Genomic DNA, 13,368 nt, shown 5'->3' on the forward strand with positions numbered 1-13,368 from the left:
TAGACTAAGCTTAAATAATAGAAAGCAATAGGAGTTTTGTATATTATGCTAGTATTTTCTTATAAAGATAAAATTTGAACGTTCGTATTACCTACAGGCAACGAAAAAATGGCCCTCAACACCATTATATGTGAAGCAATGCGGTCCGCGAACTGAAAAGTTTGGAGACCCCTGCTCTAGATAACAGTTTTTGAAAACGTATCATATAATAATTTGAAATTGAAGTATCGATAAAACCGGCACACGAAGCAAAGTAAACCGGGAAAACTCCATAAAAAAAACCGGGAAAACCGGGAAAAAAACCGGGATATTAAATTCCCGATTCGAGTGGCCACTCTGATCACTGGACCCAATGAAACTAACCTCTATTAAGATAAATGATGCATCATGCGAAAGCCAAAACTCGTAACTCGGTTAAATGTTGTAAGTTTTGAAGGGAGATATACGTGTCGTATTTATTTAACGATCTTTTATTACTAAGTATGTTCTTATTTCATTTTGTTTTTAATTCAGTTTGAAAGTCTCGAGTGCATTTTATGTGATACAACATATCCTTTAACCAGTAATTATTAACTAATTTAATGAAAAATGGCCGGTCTCGTGGAACAGTCGTCAACTCGTACGACTTAACAACACGTGTGTCATGCCCAACACACTTAGGACTGACTATCCTGTTATGTGTAATCAATACAGGGTTTTTCTAGTCACTTTTGAATGTGCATATAAATATTCACCGCCTCCAAGATGTTTTTCAACAGCTGTAAAATAATGTAATTGCTTCATAACTAAATTTCAGTTTTACACATGATTTTCAACACATCACAAGTACTGTCTTACTCAATTCAGCTTTGGGTGTGTTGAAAATCATACTGAAGAAATTTAAAATTATGATGATCGAAATGAAATATCAGATTGATGTGGATTGACATCTTGTACGCGGCTAATAACAACATTTACATTCTTCGTTCCACTGACTTGGAAAACCCTGTAAGTCACTGAAAGCCTCGCCCTCTAGTGGTGCAATCAGGCCTTGCTGCAACGGATAGTTGTGCCGAAGAAGTATAAAATAATGACTAATAAATGTTGCTTTTTTACGATATTTTAAACAGGGACGCCAAAGGAGAAAGTATGCGATGATACGGCGATCGAATTAGAGATAGAAGCTAAAGCACAATGGTGTCTACAGCGCCAAGAAAATGCATCTGTTGCAGAAATTCAACCACCGCTTGCTCTGGACAACTGGCTCATAAAAGACCAAATTATAGAAGAAGATAATTCTGGCAAAAGACAAAATACTGGATCGATGCAAGAGTATGATCGCTCACAACATTCACATCAACGTGAAAGTACTCCTGTAGATCACGATGATCGGTGGTTGTCGCATGTTGAGATAATAACTCATGCTGGTCCGCATCGTCGTTTATGGATGGGTCCGCAATTCATGTTTAAAACATATAGTACACCGAGTGGGTAAGAATATAATGGTTTTTAGTAAAGTATAGTTATTTAATTTTTTTACCATACGTACACAACGCCTCGTTTTTTGTCGGTTTTTATTTATTGGTTTACTTAGTTTTGTTTTTTTTTATGAGAAAGAGTGTTACCGTTTTTTACGACAAAAAATTTTGTGGTAGAGATAATTGCGTATCTTTATTATGAAAAGATATTTAGATAATTGCATTAACTTCTCTTTTGGTTGAATATTATAAAACGCTACACGTTTATAATAAACGTAAACTTACAAAATTGTTATACAGTCTGTTCCCGAGTTACACGGTTCTCGACTTACGCGGATTCGGAGATACGCGGTTTTTGAAATTTGACAGATTAAATGTCAAATCAGTACAATTTGCTTCAAGTTCGGTAGAAGTTGCCTTTTTGCTAACAAATTGAAACCGCTTAAAAGCCTGAAATATTTGAATTTTCTGTACGAATCATATCAAATAAATGATAAAGTGTATAAAAGTACTAAATAAAATAAAAAAAACTCCGAGTAATCAATAGTATTTTAGTAAAAAAAAAAGGGAACGACTTACGCGGATATCCGAGTTACGCGGATTCGTCGGGAACGCATAAACCGCGTAACTCGGGAACAGACTGTATTTTATAATCATAATCTCATCTCTGTATCATAATCTTTTATAATGAGTTTACCTATGTATATACCTCAATTTTCTTTTTTTTGATTATATTGTTTTAGTTCCCCGTTGACCTCTATTGACGCAGAAGCAGTAGAAATAGGTACCAATACCAGCGGTAGTAGCGGTGCCATGTTGAACCGGATACTGCAACGATCCCATCCAATGAATATGCATTCAGTTGGAGGTATGAGACCTTTGGTTCCTGTACTAATTGAATCTGGATCATGTTGTAATATGCATTTAATAACACTTTTCAAATTTTATATAGCCTGGTTTTTTACTAATATTCTTATATTTCTGATTTCATTCCCGGATTTCTTAAACGACGGCAATATTGCAAAATCAGTAGATGGTTTTGAGCAAAGTCCACGAATAATGAATATGAACGAATTTCGACATCACGAAAACCTGGGCACCGAGTTGTTATCATCGTTAGGTCCAGTAGAATCACAATTACGCGAAGATCTTGCAGATGCTATGCGTGAATCACCTCTTAACTCTACTAGGAAAGATACAACAGGTACGGGTTGAGTTGCTATTTTGAATAGACGCCATCACATTATTTGCTTCATTCTCATCCAACATGAACACGATTTTTTATTAATGGTTTTTTATTTCGTTCGATTAGTTTGTGCTTTTGAATTTCGTTTATGTTTTATATTTTTATAGTTAGACGATATTTGTTACTGTTTATGTTATGATTTATTTTATTTTCTTGTTATGTTGTTATTTTATCGTTAGTTTTTTTTGTTTTATTGGTCAATTGTTAATGGCTGGGATTAGATTTTGTTGCTGGCCTTGTTTTAAACTGTAGCTATTGTTGGACTCTTTATTAACTATAATTTTCTTTAACGCAATCAATCAGGAGAAATTTTATCAGTCCTGCGTTAAAAATTTGAATACAGTATGTGTGATAACATTACATAATTTTAAAAAAGCATGATATAGGAGACCCCCGAAATATGACTGCATTTGCGACTGAAAAAAATGACAAGCATGGTGTAATTCGAAACAATCGAATGTCGAAATTCTTTCAATACATAATTTACAAACGAACTTGAAGAATAGATATCGATAATATCGTGTATTTATACTAAACATTATTTCTACAATTTATTGATTTTATTTCAAAAGTCATTCACACGATTCATCGATGTGTATGTAACGGTTATCAGTGAAAAATAAATAAAATCCATTGCTTTCGGCTAAATAACATTTTCTATCTCAAGTTATATCTTACATCTATCTCCTGTATTGAGAATCTGTTGCAGATGCAATAATTTCGATTTGGAACATTTTGTTAAAAATAGTTCAACCTTGAAAAATAATAAATTAAAGAGATGAAAACTGAACACATTTTCAAAATACTCTAGAAATGAGTAAATTGATTTGTAAGGCATCATTTAAATAACTGTACAGGGCTACGAAAGATGATATGATAATTTTGTAAAGTTTCTCAAATGTATTGTATTGATGTTGGACAACTGTGAGCTATTTTTTTCTTTTTAATAGAAACAATGGGTATGCAAAGTAGGATAATTCGATTTTCAATCTTAAGACTTCTTTCCTATCTTAAACTGTGGTTATTGCAGGATTTTCGATGATTATATTGACAAATGCAGCGAGTTGAGAGTTTGTTCGAATTGACTCTTTCAGTGAGTTCATTATTTTGTTCGGAAGTAGGCGTTGACATGTGCGGCGATACTGTTGAGTCAATTATATGCTCGAACAATAAAACAAAAAATACGCTAAACTTGTCAATATAAATCTAGAAAACCCTGTGTTGCGAAGGGAACAGAAAACTATATATATAGTTTGGGCTCGGTGATGAGGCGGTGGTTTCGCACCTCTCATCTACTCGGCTGTTTTATTCATGTAACAAATTAATTGAAAACACTTTTTTAAACAAATACAAAGTACAAACCAAATAAAACGTGTTTTTATGCTGGGCGCCTTTATTTACAACATTTATTACCAAGCATGTATGGTCCACTAGATCATGTATGGTAAAATTTTGTAAGGAAGCAGAAAGATAAATCCGATGAAGTTACGCCCAGAAATAAAAGCCGGCATCGCGAAAGGATTGGTTAAATATTAACAATATGTAATAATTAACCAGAGTTGTTAAAAATTCCTCGGATTTGGCATGGTAGGCTAATAGCCAACCTCGCGAAAGAAATTGTTAAAAATTAACCAGAGTCGTTAAAAATAGCTAGCATTTGGCATTGGAGATCATTTGTTAAATTTAACGACTGGTCCTAGGTCTTCGTTAAACAAACTATCGTCAAGAGCGTATGCGATGCAAGTTAACAGTATTTTAATAATAATGTTCGATTTTTTCTGCTTATTTTATCAGGTATGAAAAATAAATGAACTCGGTTAAACCAAAATGAAGTTTAAAGTTTAATGTGTTCATTGCTTTGCGAAGCCGGCTGATGGTTAGGAGTTAGAAAATTATGATTAAATTAAGTTTAGTGTAAGATCTGAACGAGTCTTAAAACCTATTCTCATACCACCATAAGGTGTGTGTAAAGTTTCGTTGAAAATGATCCAGCCGTTTCGGAGGTTGCTCACATATATATAGAGATATATATATATATATATATATATAAATAAATAAATATATATATATATATATATATATATATATATATATATATAAATATATATATATATATATATATATATGTATATATATATATATATATATATATATATATATATATATATATATATATATATATATATATATATATATATATATAGAGCTATATATAGAGATATATATATATATATATATATATATATATATATATATATATATATATATATATATATATATATATATATATAAATATATAAACGTCGAGCGTTTATTCAAAAGAGAACGAGAACCTGACATTCGCTACGCTCTGCACTTCGCCTGGCTTGCATCGCCCCGGTTGATACAGTATCGGACATTAAGATAGGACCCTTTTTTTTCAATGCACCGTGCACTTGTTTTGCCACTTTACTTGTGATTGTGTGTGTATGTGTGTATGTGTGTGTGTATGTGTGTGTGTATGTGTGTGTGAGTGTGTGTGTGTGTGTGTGTGTGTGTATGTGTGTGAGTGTGTGTGTGTGTGTGTGTGTGTGTGTGTGTGTGTGTGTGTATGTGTGTGTGTGCATGTGTGTGTGTGTGCATGTGTGTGTGTGTGTGTGTGCATGTGTGTGTGTGTGTAGTAGTAGAAAGAGAGTGTGCTTTTTAATGTGTATTTGCAAGTGCGCGGGTTTGTGTCTGAAAAACATAGCTTGCCATGATGTCATATTGCGTTGAAATTATTCTTATTATGTGTGTTATCATGTGAAACATTGTGCGTTTACACTTGGATAAAAACTAAAGTTTGCATCGACAGCAGCCCTTGTTCCTCGGACGAAAACGCAGGTGTGCTGTTTCATGAATGTGAATGCGACACCGGTGCGAAATGGACACGCGCACAATAGCAATGAACTCGGCATTCCCTCACAGGTGTTTCTCCAGTGCACGCCATTGAAAGGCCTTCGTGCATCTCTGCGTTGCACGTTGTGTGCGAATGGTAAACTTTGTGCGTGCATTGAGCTGGCGCGCAGTTATTCTTTTCAATGGGCGTTTTGTTTCATGAGCGCGGCAGTATTCTGTTCTCGATTTTGAAGGGAAGACGCTTACTCGCGTAGTCGTTGATAGTTTTTATCCATGCGATGTTTTTGCTGCTCTACAACGATGTAATTCATCACGTGTAGAAACAGAACGCAGGCAGAGCACGGGATCAGCCGTGTCCAAGTTTTTAAGCAGCGCGTTCTTGACGGTCCAAGCAAGCAATGTTAGTAACAATGGGTCGAGGTAAACGTTGTACCGATCATCAGCGCCATATGTAAAAGCGAATGGCTGCTGCTGGCATTAAGCGCAAAAGGATCGAGTTCGTAATGGAACGATCGCGCACTTTTGTGGCAAACGCGCTTCGGACAACCGAAACGTGCTTAGACAACTGAAACGCGCTTGGACAACCGAAACGCGCAAGTCAACCGAACGTCCTCAGAAGACCACGGCGAAAGAAGACCGTAACATTGTTAATATATCGAAAAAACACTGATCGCGAGGGCGGTGGTCCTGCTTATCACACCAAAAACCTAACCCAAAACACAAAAAAACTACTTACAAATCTATCCGAAACGACCTACTTGTGAAACAAACACACACATCAATACACATTCAAACATACATCCACACACACATGCACACACACATACACACACACACACACACACACACACACACACACACACACACACACACACACACACACACACACACACACACACACACACACACACACACACACACACACACACAGACACACAAACACACATACACACACACACAAACACAAGCACATACAAACCACACATAAACTTGGCGCAACGGGTGCACGGTGCGTTAAAAAACCAATGCCCTATCTTTCTGTCCGATACTGTACGCGTTGAAGTTTAGGTTTACATGTGGTGATCGAGGAGCTTAGCTGGGGTAACGCATCCCATTATTCCTCCGGGGAAAAAAAACGAGCGTCCTCGATCGTAACGTATTCGGCGAGGCTGTTTTGTTCTAGGCCGTGGAGAGCAGCAATCGATTGCGGTTGCATGGATCGATTTTACGACTTGTTTCCTGTTCTCCATGAACGGGATAGTGTTGGCTCAGTGGTGTCATGTCTTACGCATCGTACCGTTGTTTCCGCTTTTTACAAATGTTATGATTTTTACCTATCTAATTATAATGACCGCATACCCTACTTATGATTTATACAATATGAAAATTGTCTTAGCTTATCCTTCCTAATTATAAAATTCGCTAAACCCTATTTATTTCTAGACGCAATACCCCTTCTTATAAAACGCATTCATCTGTTTTTTCAAGCTCTGCATTTTGTTATTTTCGTGTTCTTCTTAGTTTATTTTTGCTTCTCTTAACGTTTCTACCTATTTTGATGCTTTTGTCATTATTCTTAAGGCAAGTTGTTGCATGGAACCTTTGGTCTAGTTTTTTTCGAACTCCTTTTTTTATGTATTGTTCTTCACCCTCTTGTATTGTTGGGGGGGTTTCTTTAGTTTCGTTATTCTTTTCCATTCTCTGTTTCGTTCTTTTCAGATTGCTTATTACTTTACTGAAAATTTTCTGAGAAATTTCAACAACCTTTCTGCGATCCATTTCATTTGATTGGTTGAATAGAATTTCATTGGGTTTGTATCCAGTAGAAGAATGTACACTATTATTGTACAAGGATACAGCGATTTGTGTCATTTCTACTGTTTTTAGCTCATGGAATTTGTGTTTGTTAGTATTAAAAACCTCGATGATTGTGCTGTGGGTTTTTTCCACCTGGCCATTAGACTCAGCACATGACGCGAATTCTAATTCTATTCCCAATTGTTCCAAATATCCTTGTAATTGTAAGCTTCTAAAAGAACATTCATGATCGCATATGAGTTTCTTGGGAGTTCCAAAGGTCGAAATGTATTGTGCTAGACCACTTTGAATATCTACGGTATTTCTTGATTCTATCTTGTTTAGCTGTAAGTGTTTTGTAAATGCGCACACAAAAGATAGGAAATAGTTTTTATCCATGCCAAAGATATCCATGTGTACCCTTTCTAGTGGAGCTTCTGTTATTGGTCTGGCAGAGATTTTTATGTTGTAAGGGCGTCTTTCGTATTTGTGTTTTGCACAGATTTTACACATATTAACGTATTTACGAATTTTTTGCATCAATCTTTGGAAGTAATATGATCTTTTCAGTTGATTTTCTATCTCTTGAGCTCCTCTGTGCGCACGATCATGCTCTCGCTTAATTAATGCGTATTGATCCTCGTCTGTTGCTAGATTTTCTACAATGTTTTGAGCGATAACAAAATGTGAAAGCGTTTCTACTGAATATTTTCTACATGCGTTTTGGATGGTATTGAACAATGTTTCTGGGGCGTGTATTGCGCTTTGTTTGCCATCGTGGAATTTTCTAATGAATGATTCTATATCGCTGGGGCTATAAGAGCTTTTTGAAATTGTTATTCGTTTTTGATTGGGGAACGGTACGTCTTGAATAATCCCTTCTGGTTGTGTAATTTTAAATATTATTTGATTTCTAAAGTAGTTTATTGGTCGCTCTGTGAAGTGAATAAAAAAATCTTGCGAGCTTTTAGCAGAATGTACTGTATCTGTATCAGAAGGATTAGGGGTAGTTGATTCGATTTCGGTAGAAGAATCGATTTCATTATTATTTGTCTCAAGTTTTCTGCTAAGGGCGTCAGCGACCAAATTGGTTTTACCTGTTTTATATTCGACATCGTAGTCGTAATTTTCTAATGCAAGGCGCCAGCGTATTATTTTGGAATTTTTAGAACTGTCTTTAATGAAAATTAGAGGCTTGTGATCGGTTACCAATTTAAATTTACGGCCAAACAAGTATGGTTTAAATTTTTCGACTGCCCAGATAATGGCAAGAGCCTCTTTTTCTGTAGTTGAATAATTGACTTCAGCGTGGTTAAGTGTTCTTGATGCGAATGCTACCGGGTGATCTTTTAAATTATGGATTTGAGATAAGACTGCACCTAGAGCAAATTTGATGCATCAGTTGTCAATACAAATGGTTTTGAAAAGTCAGGATAAATCAATACAGGATCCATGGTGAGAATTAATTTAGATTTTTCAAATGATTCTATGTACTCGGGATCGGAAATATTTAACTTGATGTTTTGTTTCAGATATTTTGTCATTGGCCGTGTGATTTTAGCGAAATCTTTAATAAATTTCCGATAATACCCAAGTAATCCTAAGTATTGCTTGATTTGTTTTTCGTTCGCTGGCAATTTCCAGTTAATTATTTCGGTGATTTTGTTAGAATGTGGCTTAATGCCATTTCTGGTAACGATATGACCAAGGAATTCGCAATCTCTTTTTAAAAAATCACATTTATGGATTTGGATTTTTAAGTTTGCCTTTTCGAGCTTCTCTAATACGAGATGGAGATTTGAAATATGATTTTTTAAGTTACTGCCAAATACTATCACATCATCGAGGTATACGTAGCATGTTTTCCCTATCAGATCCCCGAGAATCGAGTTCATTACTCTTTGAAACGTTGAAGGTGCATTTTTTAACCCGAATGGCATTCGTAAAAACTCATAATGACCAGATTCGGTACTAAATGCAGTTTTTTCTTGTGATTCTGGGTCCATTTCTATTTGATGGAATCCGCTCTTCAGATCTAATGTTGAAAAATACTCGGCACAACCAAGATTATCGAGGATGTCTTCCACTTGTGGGATTGGGTATCTATCATCTATAGTAATGTCGTTTAATTTTCTATAATCTATTACGATTCGAAAGTTTTCTTTTCCCATCGAATCTTCCTTTTTAGGGACTACCCATATAGGGGCATTCCATGGAGACTTAGAATGTGTGATAATACCGTTTTGAAGCATTTCCTGTATTTTTTGTTTTTACTATTGTTTTATGGACATGTGGATACCTGTAGGTTTTAGTGTAAATTGGTCTATTGGTTGTTGTTACTATTTTATGCTTAACTTCTGTTGTTCATTTTCTCTTGGTATTATTCCTTTTTGTTTTTCAATTACGTCCAACAACATTTTTTTATTCTTCACTATTTAGGTGATCGATTTTCAATGAATCTTTCAAAAAAGAGCAATTACTATTGATTAGGGTATTTAAGATTTGATACTCTTTTGACCCAGGTTCTATATGATATTTGTGGTAGCGAATGATTTGATTCAGAAGTGTAAGTGTTCCTTCTTTGTAGTTTAAAACCGCATTAAGAGAGGAAAGCGTTTCGGTACCAATTAACCCATCGAAAAACGGGTGAAATTTGTTTTCATAAAACTCAATAGATGGTAGATGTTTTCCTAACAGGAACTCACGTCCTTTCGTGTGCACTTCAACCTCACCATACATGTTTTTGCTTCTAGTGTTGGGGCATTTTTGAACGGTTTTGAGAATGCCTGGTCTCAACAGGTCAATCCACAAATATTATTCTATTCACAACGATTTGGTAGATAAAATAAAAATCATTGCTAAGCAAAATCCAATTTATCGAAACAATTGGGAAACTATTAACTGTTTCATAAACGAGGATGCTTTAACCGCTTTTATAGTCGGGCTAAGTGAAGAATATTATGGTCACGTACAAGCTGCACAACCGAAAGAGGAAGAGGAAGAGGTATATAACTTTTTGTGCATGTTAAAAACAAAGAAAGACTTTGGGAAAGTCATAGAGAAAAACGACAAACCAACTAATAATACTTATAAATTAACATTCAATCAGCGTTACGAGAAACCCCATATAGAAAAAAAAATCCTATCATGCAAGTAAGGTCGTTCATGACGAACCAATGGACACTACTACAACCAGAAGCAAGCTAACGCAAAGGTCCGTCAACAATCACGAAACTTATGAAAGTGAAATTGATGAAAATTTTTGGTCTGCTTCGGAACCGAGATCTGCGGAATAACAAAAGGCAATCACAACTTTCTACCCTATTTGAAACTATACCATAGTTCGAATAATCAGTCTTTGAATATTCTTGTAGATTCAGGAGCTAACAAAAGGAGCTTTTGTTAGCTCCTGAATCTACAAGAATATTCAAAGACTGATTATTCGAACTATGGTATAGTTTCAAATAGGGTAGAAAGTTGTGATTGCCTTTTGTTATTCCGCAGATCTCGGTTCCGAAGCAGACCAAAAATTTTCATCAATTTCACTTTCATAAGTTTCGTGATTGTTGACGGACCTTTGCGTTAGCTTGCTTCTGGTTGTAGTAGTGTCCATTGGTTCGTCATGAACGACCTTACTTGCATGATAGGATTTTTTTTTCTATATGGGGTTTCTCGTAACGCTGATTGAATGTTAATTTATAAGTATTATTAGTTGGTTTGTCGTTTTTCTCTATGACTTTCCCAAAGTCTTTCTTTGTTTTTAACATGCACAAAAAGTTATATACCTCTTCCTCTTCCTCTTTCGGTTGTGCAGCTTGTACGTGACCATAATATTCTTCACTTAGCCCGACTATAAAAGCGGCTAAAGCATCCTCGTTTATGAAACAGTCAATAGTTTCCCAATTGTTTCGATAAATTGGATTTTGCTTAGCAATGATTTTTATTTTATCTACCAAATCGTTGTGAATAGAATAATATTTGTGGATTGACATATTAGTCGACAGTTTCAATTGCCATAACTGGCTTTTGTAGGTTGAAAATGCAGAAACCTTTTCACCGAAAGCTTTTAATAGTATGCTTTTTACGGTTTCGAAATCATGTCGGCTGCCTTGTTGGCATAATACATCGTTTGCCCTACCTATGATTTTGTTACTAACCGCAATTTCGTACAAGTTGAAAATATCAACGGGAACAATTGCTCTAAAAACATTTAAAGTCGTTTCGACTTTAGCAATCCATCCCATTAATTGTTTTATATTACCACCGAAAGACGGCAGCTCTTTTATTGGATCGGGAATAGTAAAAAAAATCGCTCGACTAGTGTGCGCGTGCACATGTGGTATCTCTTTAGACTCATCAGGGCATTGCTCTCTGTTGTTCCTTTCGCTTATCGCAGCCTCCAACGAGCCTTGACGTTCTGCTAGGTTTTGCAGGTAACCTTCCATGGCAGACAATTGCTCGCAAATTTGTTCCATGCTATCCTCACGCAGGGTCAAAGAATCTAAAGACAGTTCAATGGTATTGATTTTACTTGATTCGGAAGATATCGAATCCGTTTCGGAATCCGAATAACTGTTTCTAGCCTCCCACATGTAACACACAAACGCGCACACAAACACTATACACTCTTTTTTTTTTATTTGAAATAGAGCGGTAAGAAAAAACAATTGCTTAAGGGTCGGTGCCTCTGTCGTAGCTGTACTTTATTCTTACAAATACTAGTAAGAGTTAGTACTTACAAAGGTCGTGCTGGGAAGCGTGTACCAGGAACACGTGGTTTTCGTGAGAGGTCAAGGGGGATCACAACTCACGCGACGGATTCTCCAAAATATCGCGGATGTCGTAGGCGGATTCCAAACGTAGCCTTTTTTACTCAGCTACTACCACTTAACACCAATCACAACTATTTTTGTTTAAAAAAAAATCGCCACTTAGCATTCACTGGTTGGTTCCGAACGGCTGCGCCAATTATATTTGTGTTGTTCGTTGAGCGTTTATTCACCAAAAGAGAAGAGATCCTGACATTCGCTACGCTCTGCACCTCGCCTGGCTTGCATCGCCCCGGTTGATACGCATTGAAGTTTAGGTTTACATGTGGTGATCGAGGAGCTTAGCTGGGGTAACGCATCCCATAAAAAAAAAAAAAAAAATATATATATATATATATATATATATATATATATATATATATATATATATATATATATATATATATATATATATATATATATATATATATATATATATATATATATATATATATATATATATATATATATATATATATATATATATATATATATTAAATAACGGGTAAATCGACAGGTCAAGGTGAAAGGTTGCTATTTACAAATTCCACAAAATCATCATGGGTCGCGGAAAGCACTGCACACCAGAGGAGCGAAAACACATTCAGGGGCTATATCGTGAAAACGTGCCGATCAAGACAATCTGCAAGGCGTTCGGCCGTTCGCGGACGTTTGTGGACAACGCCATTCGTAGCGAGGCTACGGGTAAATCGACAGGTCGTCCGCGAAAAACAACGTCCGACGTTGACGCGCAGATGGTTGAGATAATCAGGGCGGATCCTTTCAAAACTTGCGCTCGTATCAAGCAGGAGCTTGGTTTGCAAGTTTCGGCGAAAACGGTGTCTCGCCGTTTACGCGCCGCTAGGTTCTGTGCCCGGAGACCGCGGAAGGTTCGTAAGCTGCAGCCGCACCACGTAGAAGCGCGCATTCGGTTTGCCGAAGAACATTTAGCTGCATCCATCTTTTGGTGGAGAAAATCATTTTTTCGGATGAGTCCAGAATCAATCTGGATGGTTCGGACGACACTAAATACGTCTGGCGCCTTCCTAAACAGGCGTATCATCCAAAAAATACTATAAAAACCCTAAAGCACGGAGGCGGCCACGTAATGGTGTGGGGTTGCTTCTCCTGGCACGGCCAGGGTCCTTTGTTCCGTATCAAAGAGACACTGAACTCGGAAGGG

The 13,368-nt window shown here is 36.3% G+C and overlaps 2 protein-coding genes across 10 annotated transcripts in view; both read left to right on the top strand.

Annotated features, from left to right (window-relative positions):
- LOC125906716 (uncharacterized protein K02A2.6-like) overlaps positions 1-13,368 on the top strand; it is a 417,738-nt gene that overhangs the window by 35,610 nt on the left and 368,760 nt on the right. The gene's annotated exons all lie outside the window — the stretch shown is intronic.
- LOC120949830 (breast carcinoma-amplified sequence 3 homolog) overlaps positions 1-13,368 on the top strand; it is a 96,869-nt gene that overhangs the window by 25,184 nt on the left and 58,317 nt on the right. For 5 of the 8 annotated variants that reach the window (XM_040367422.2, XM_049606317.1, XM_040367381.2 and 2 more), the window contains 3 exons: positions 1,110-1,470; positions 2,201-2,370; positions 2,488-2,661. In XM_040367422.2, the coding sequence (XP_040223356.1) occupies positions 1,110-1,470; positions 2,201-2,370; positions 2,488-2,661 (705 nt within the window). The remainder of the gene's footprint in view (positions 1-1,109; positions 1,471-2,200; positions 2,371-2,487; positions 2,662-13,368) is intronic. The other 3 variants (XM_040367397.2, XM_040367405.2, XM_040367415.2) reach the window with 3 other exon arrangements.

This window comes from Anopheles coluzzii, chromosome X, assembly GCF_943734685.1.
Source record: "Anopheles coluzzii chromosome X, AcolN3, whole genome shotgun sequence".
In the NCBI taxonomy this organism is placed as follows: Eukaryota; Metazoa; Arthropoda; class Insecta; order Diptera; family Culicidae; genus Anopheles; species Anopheles coluzzii.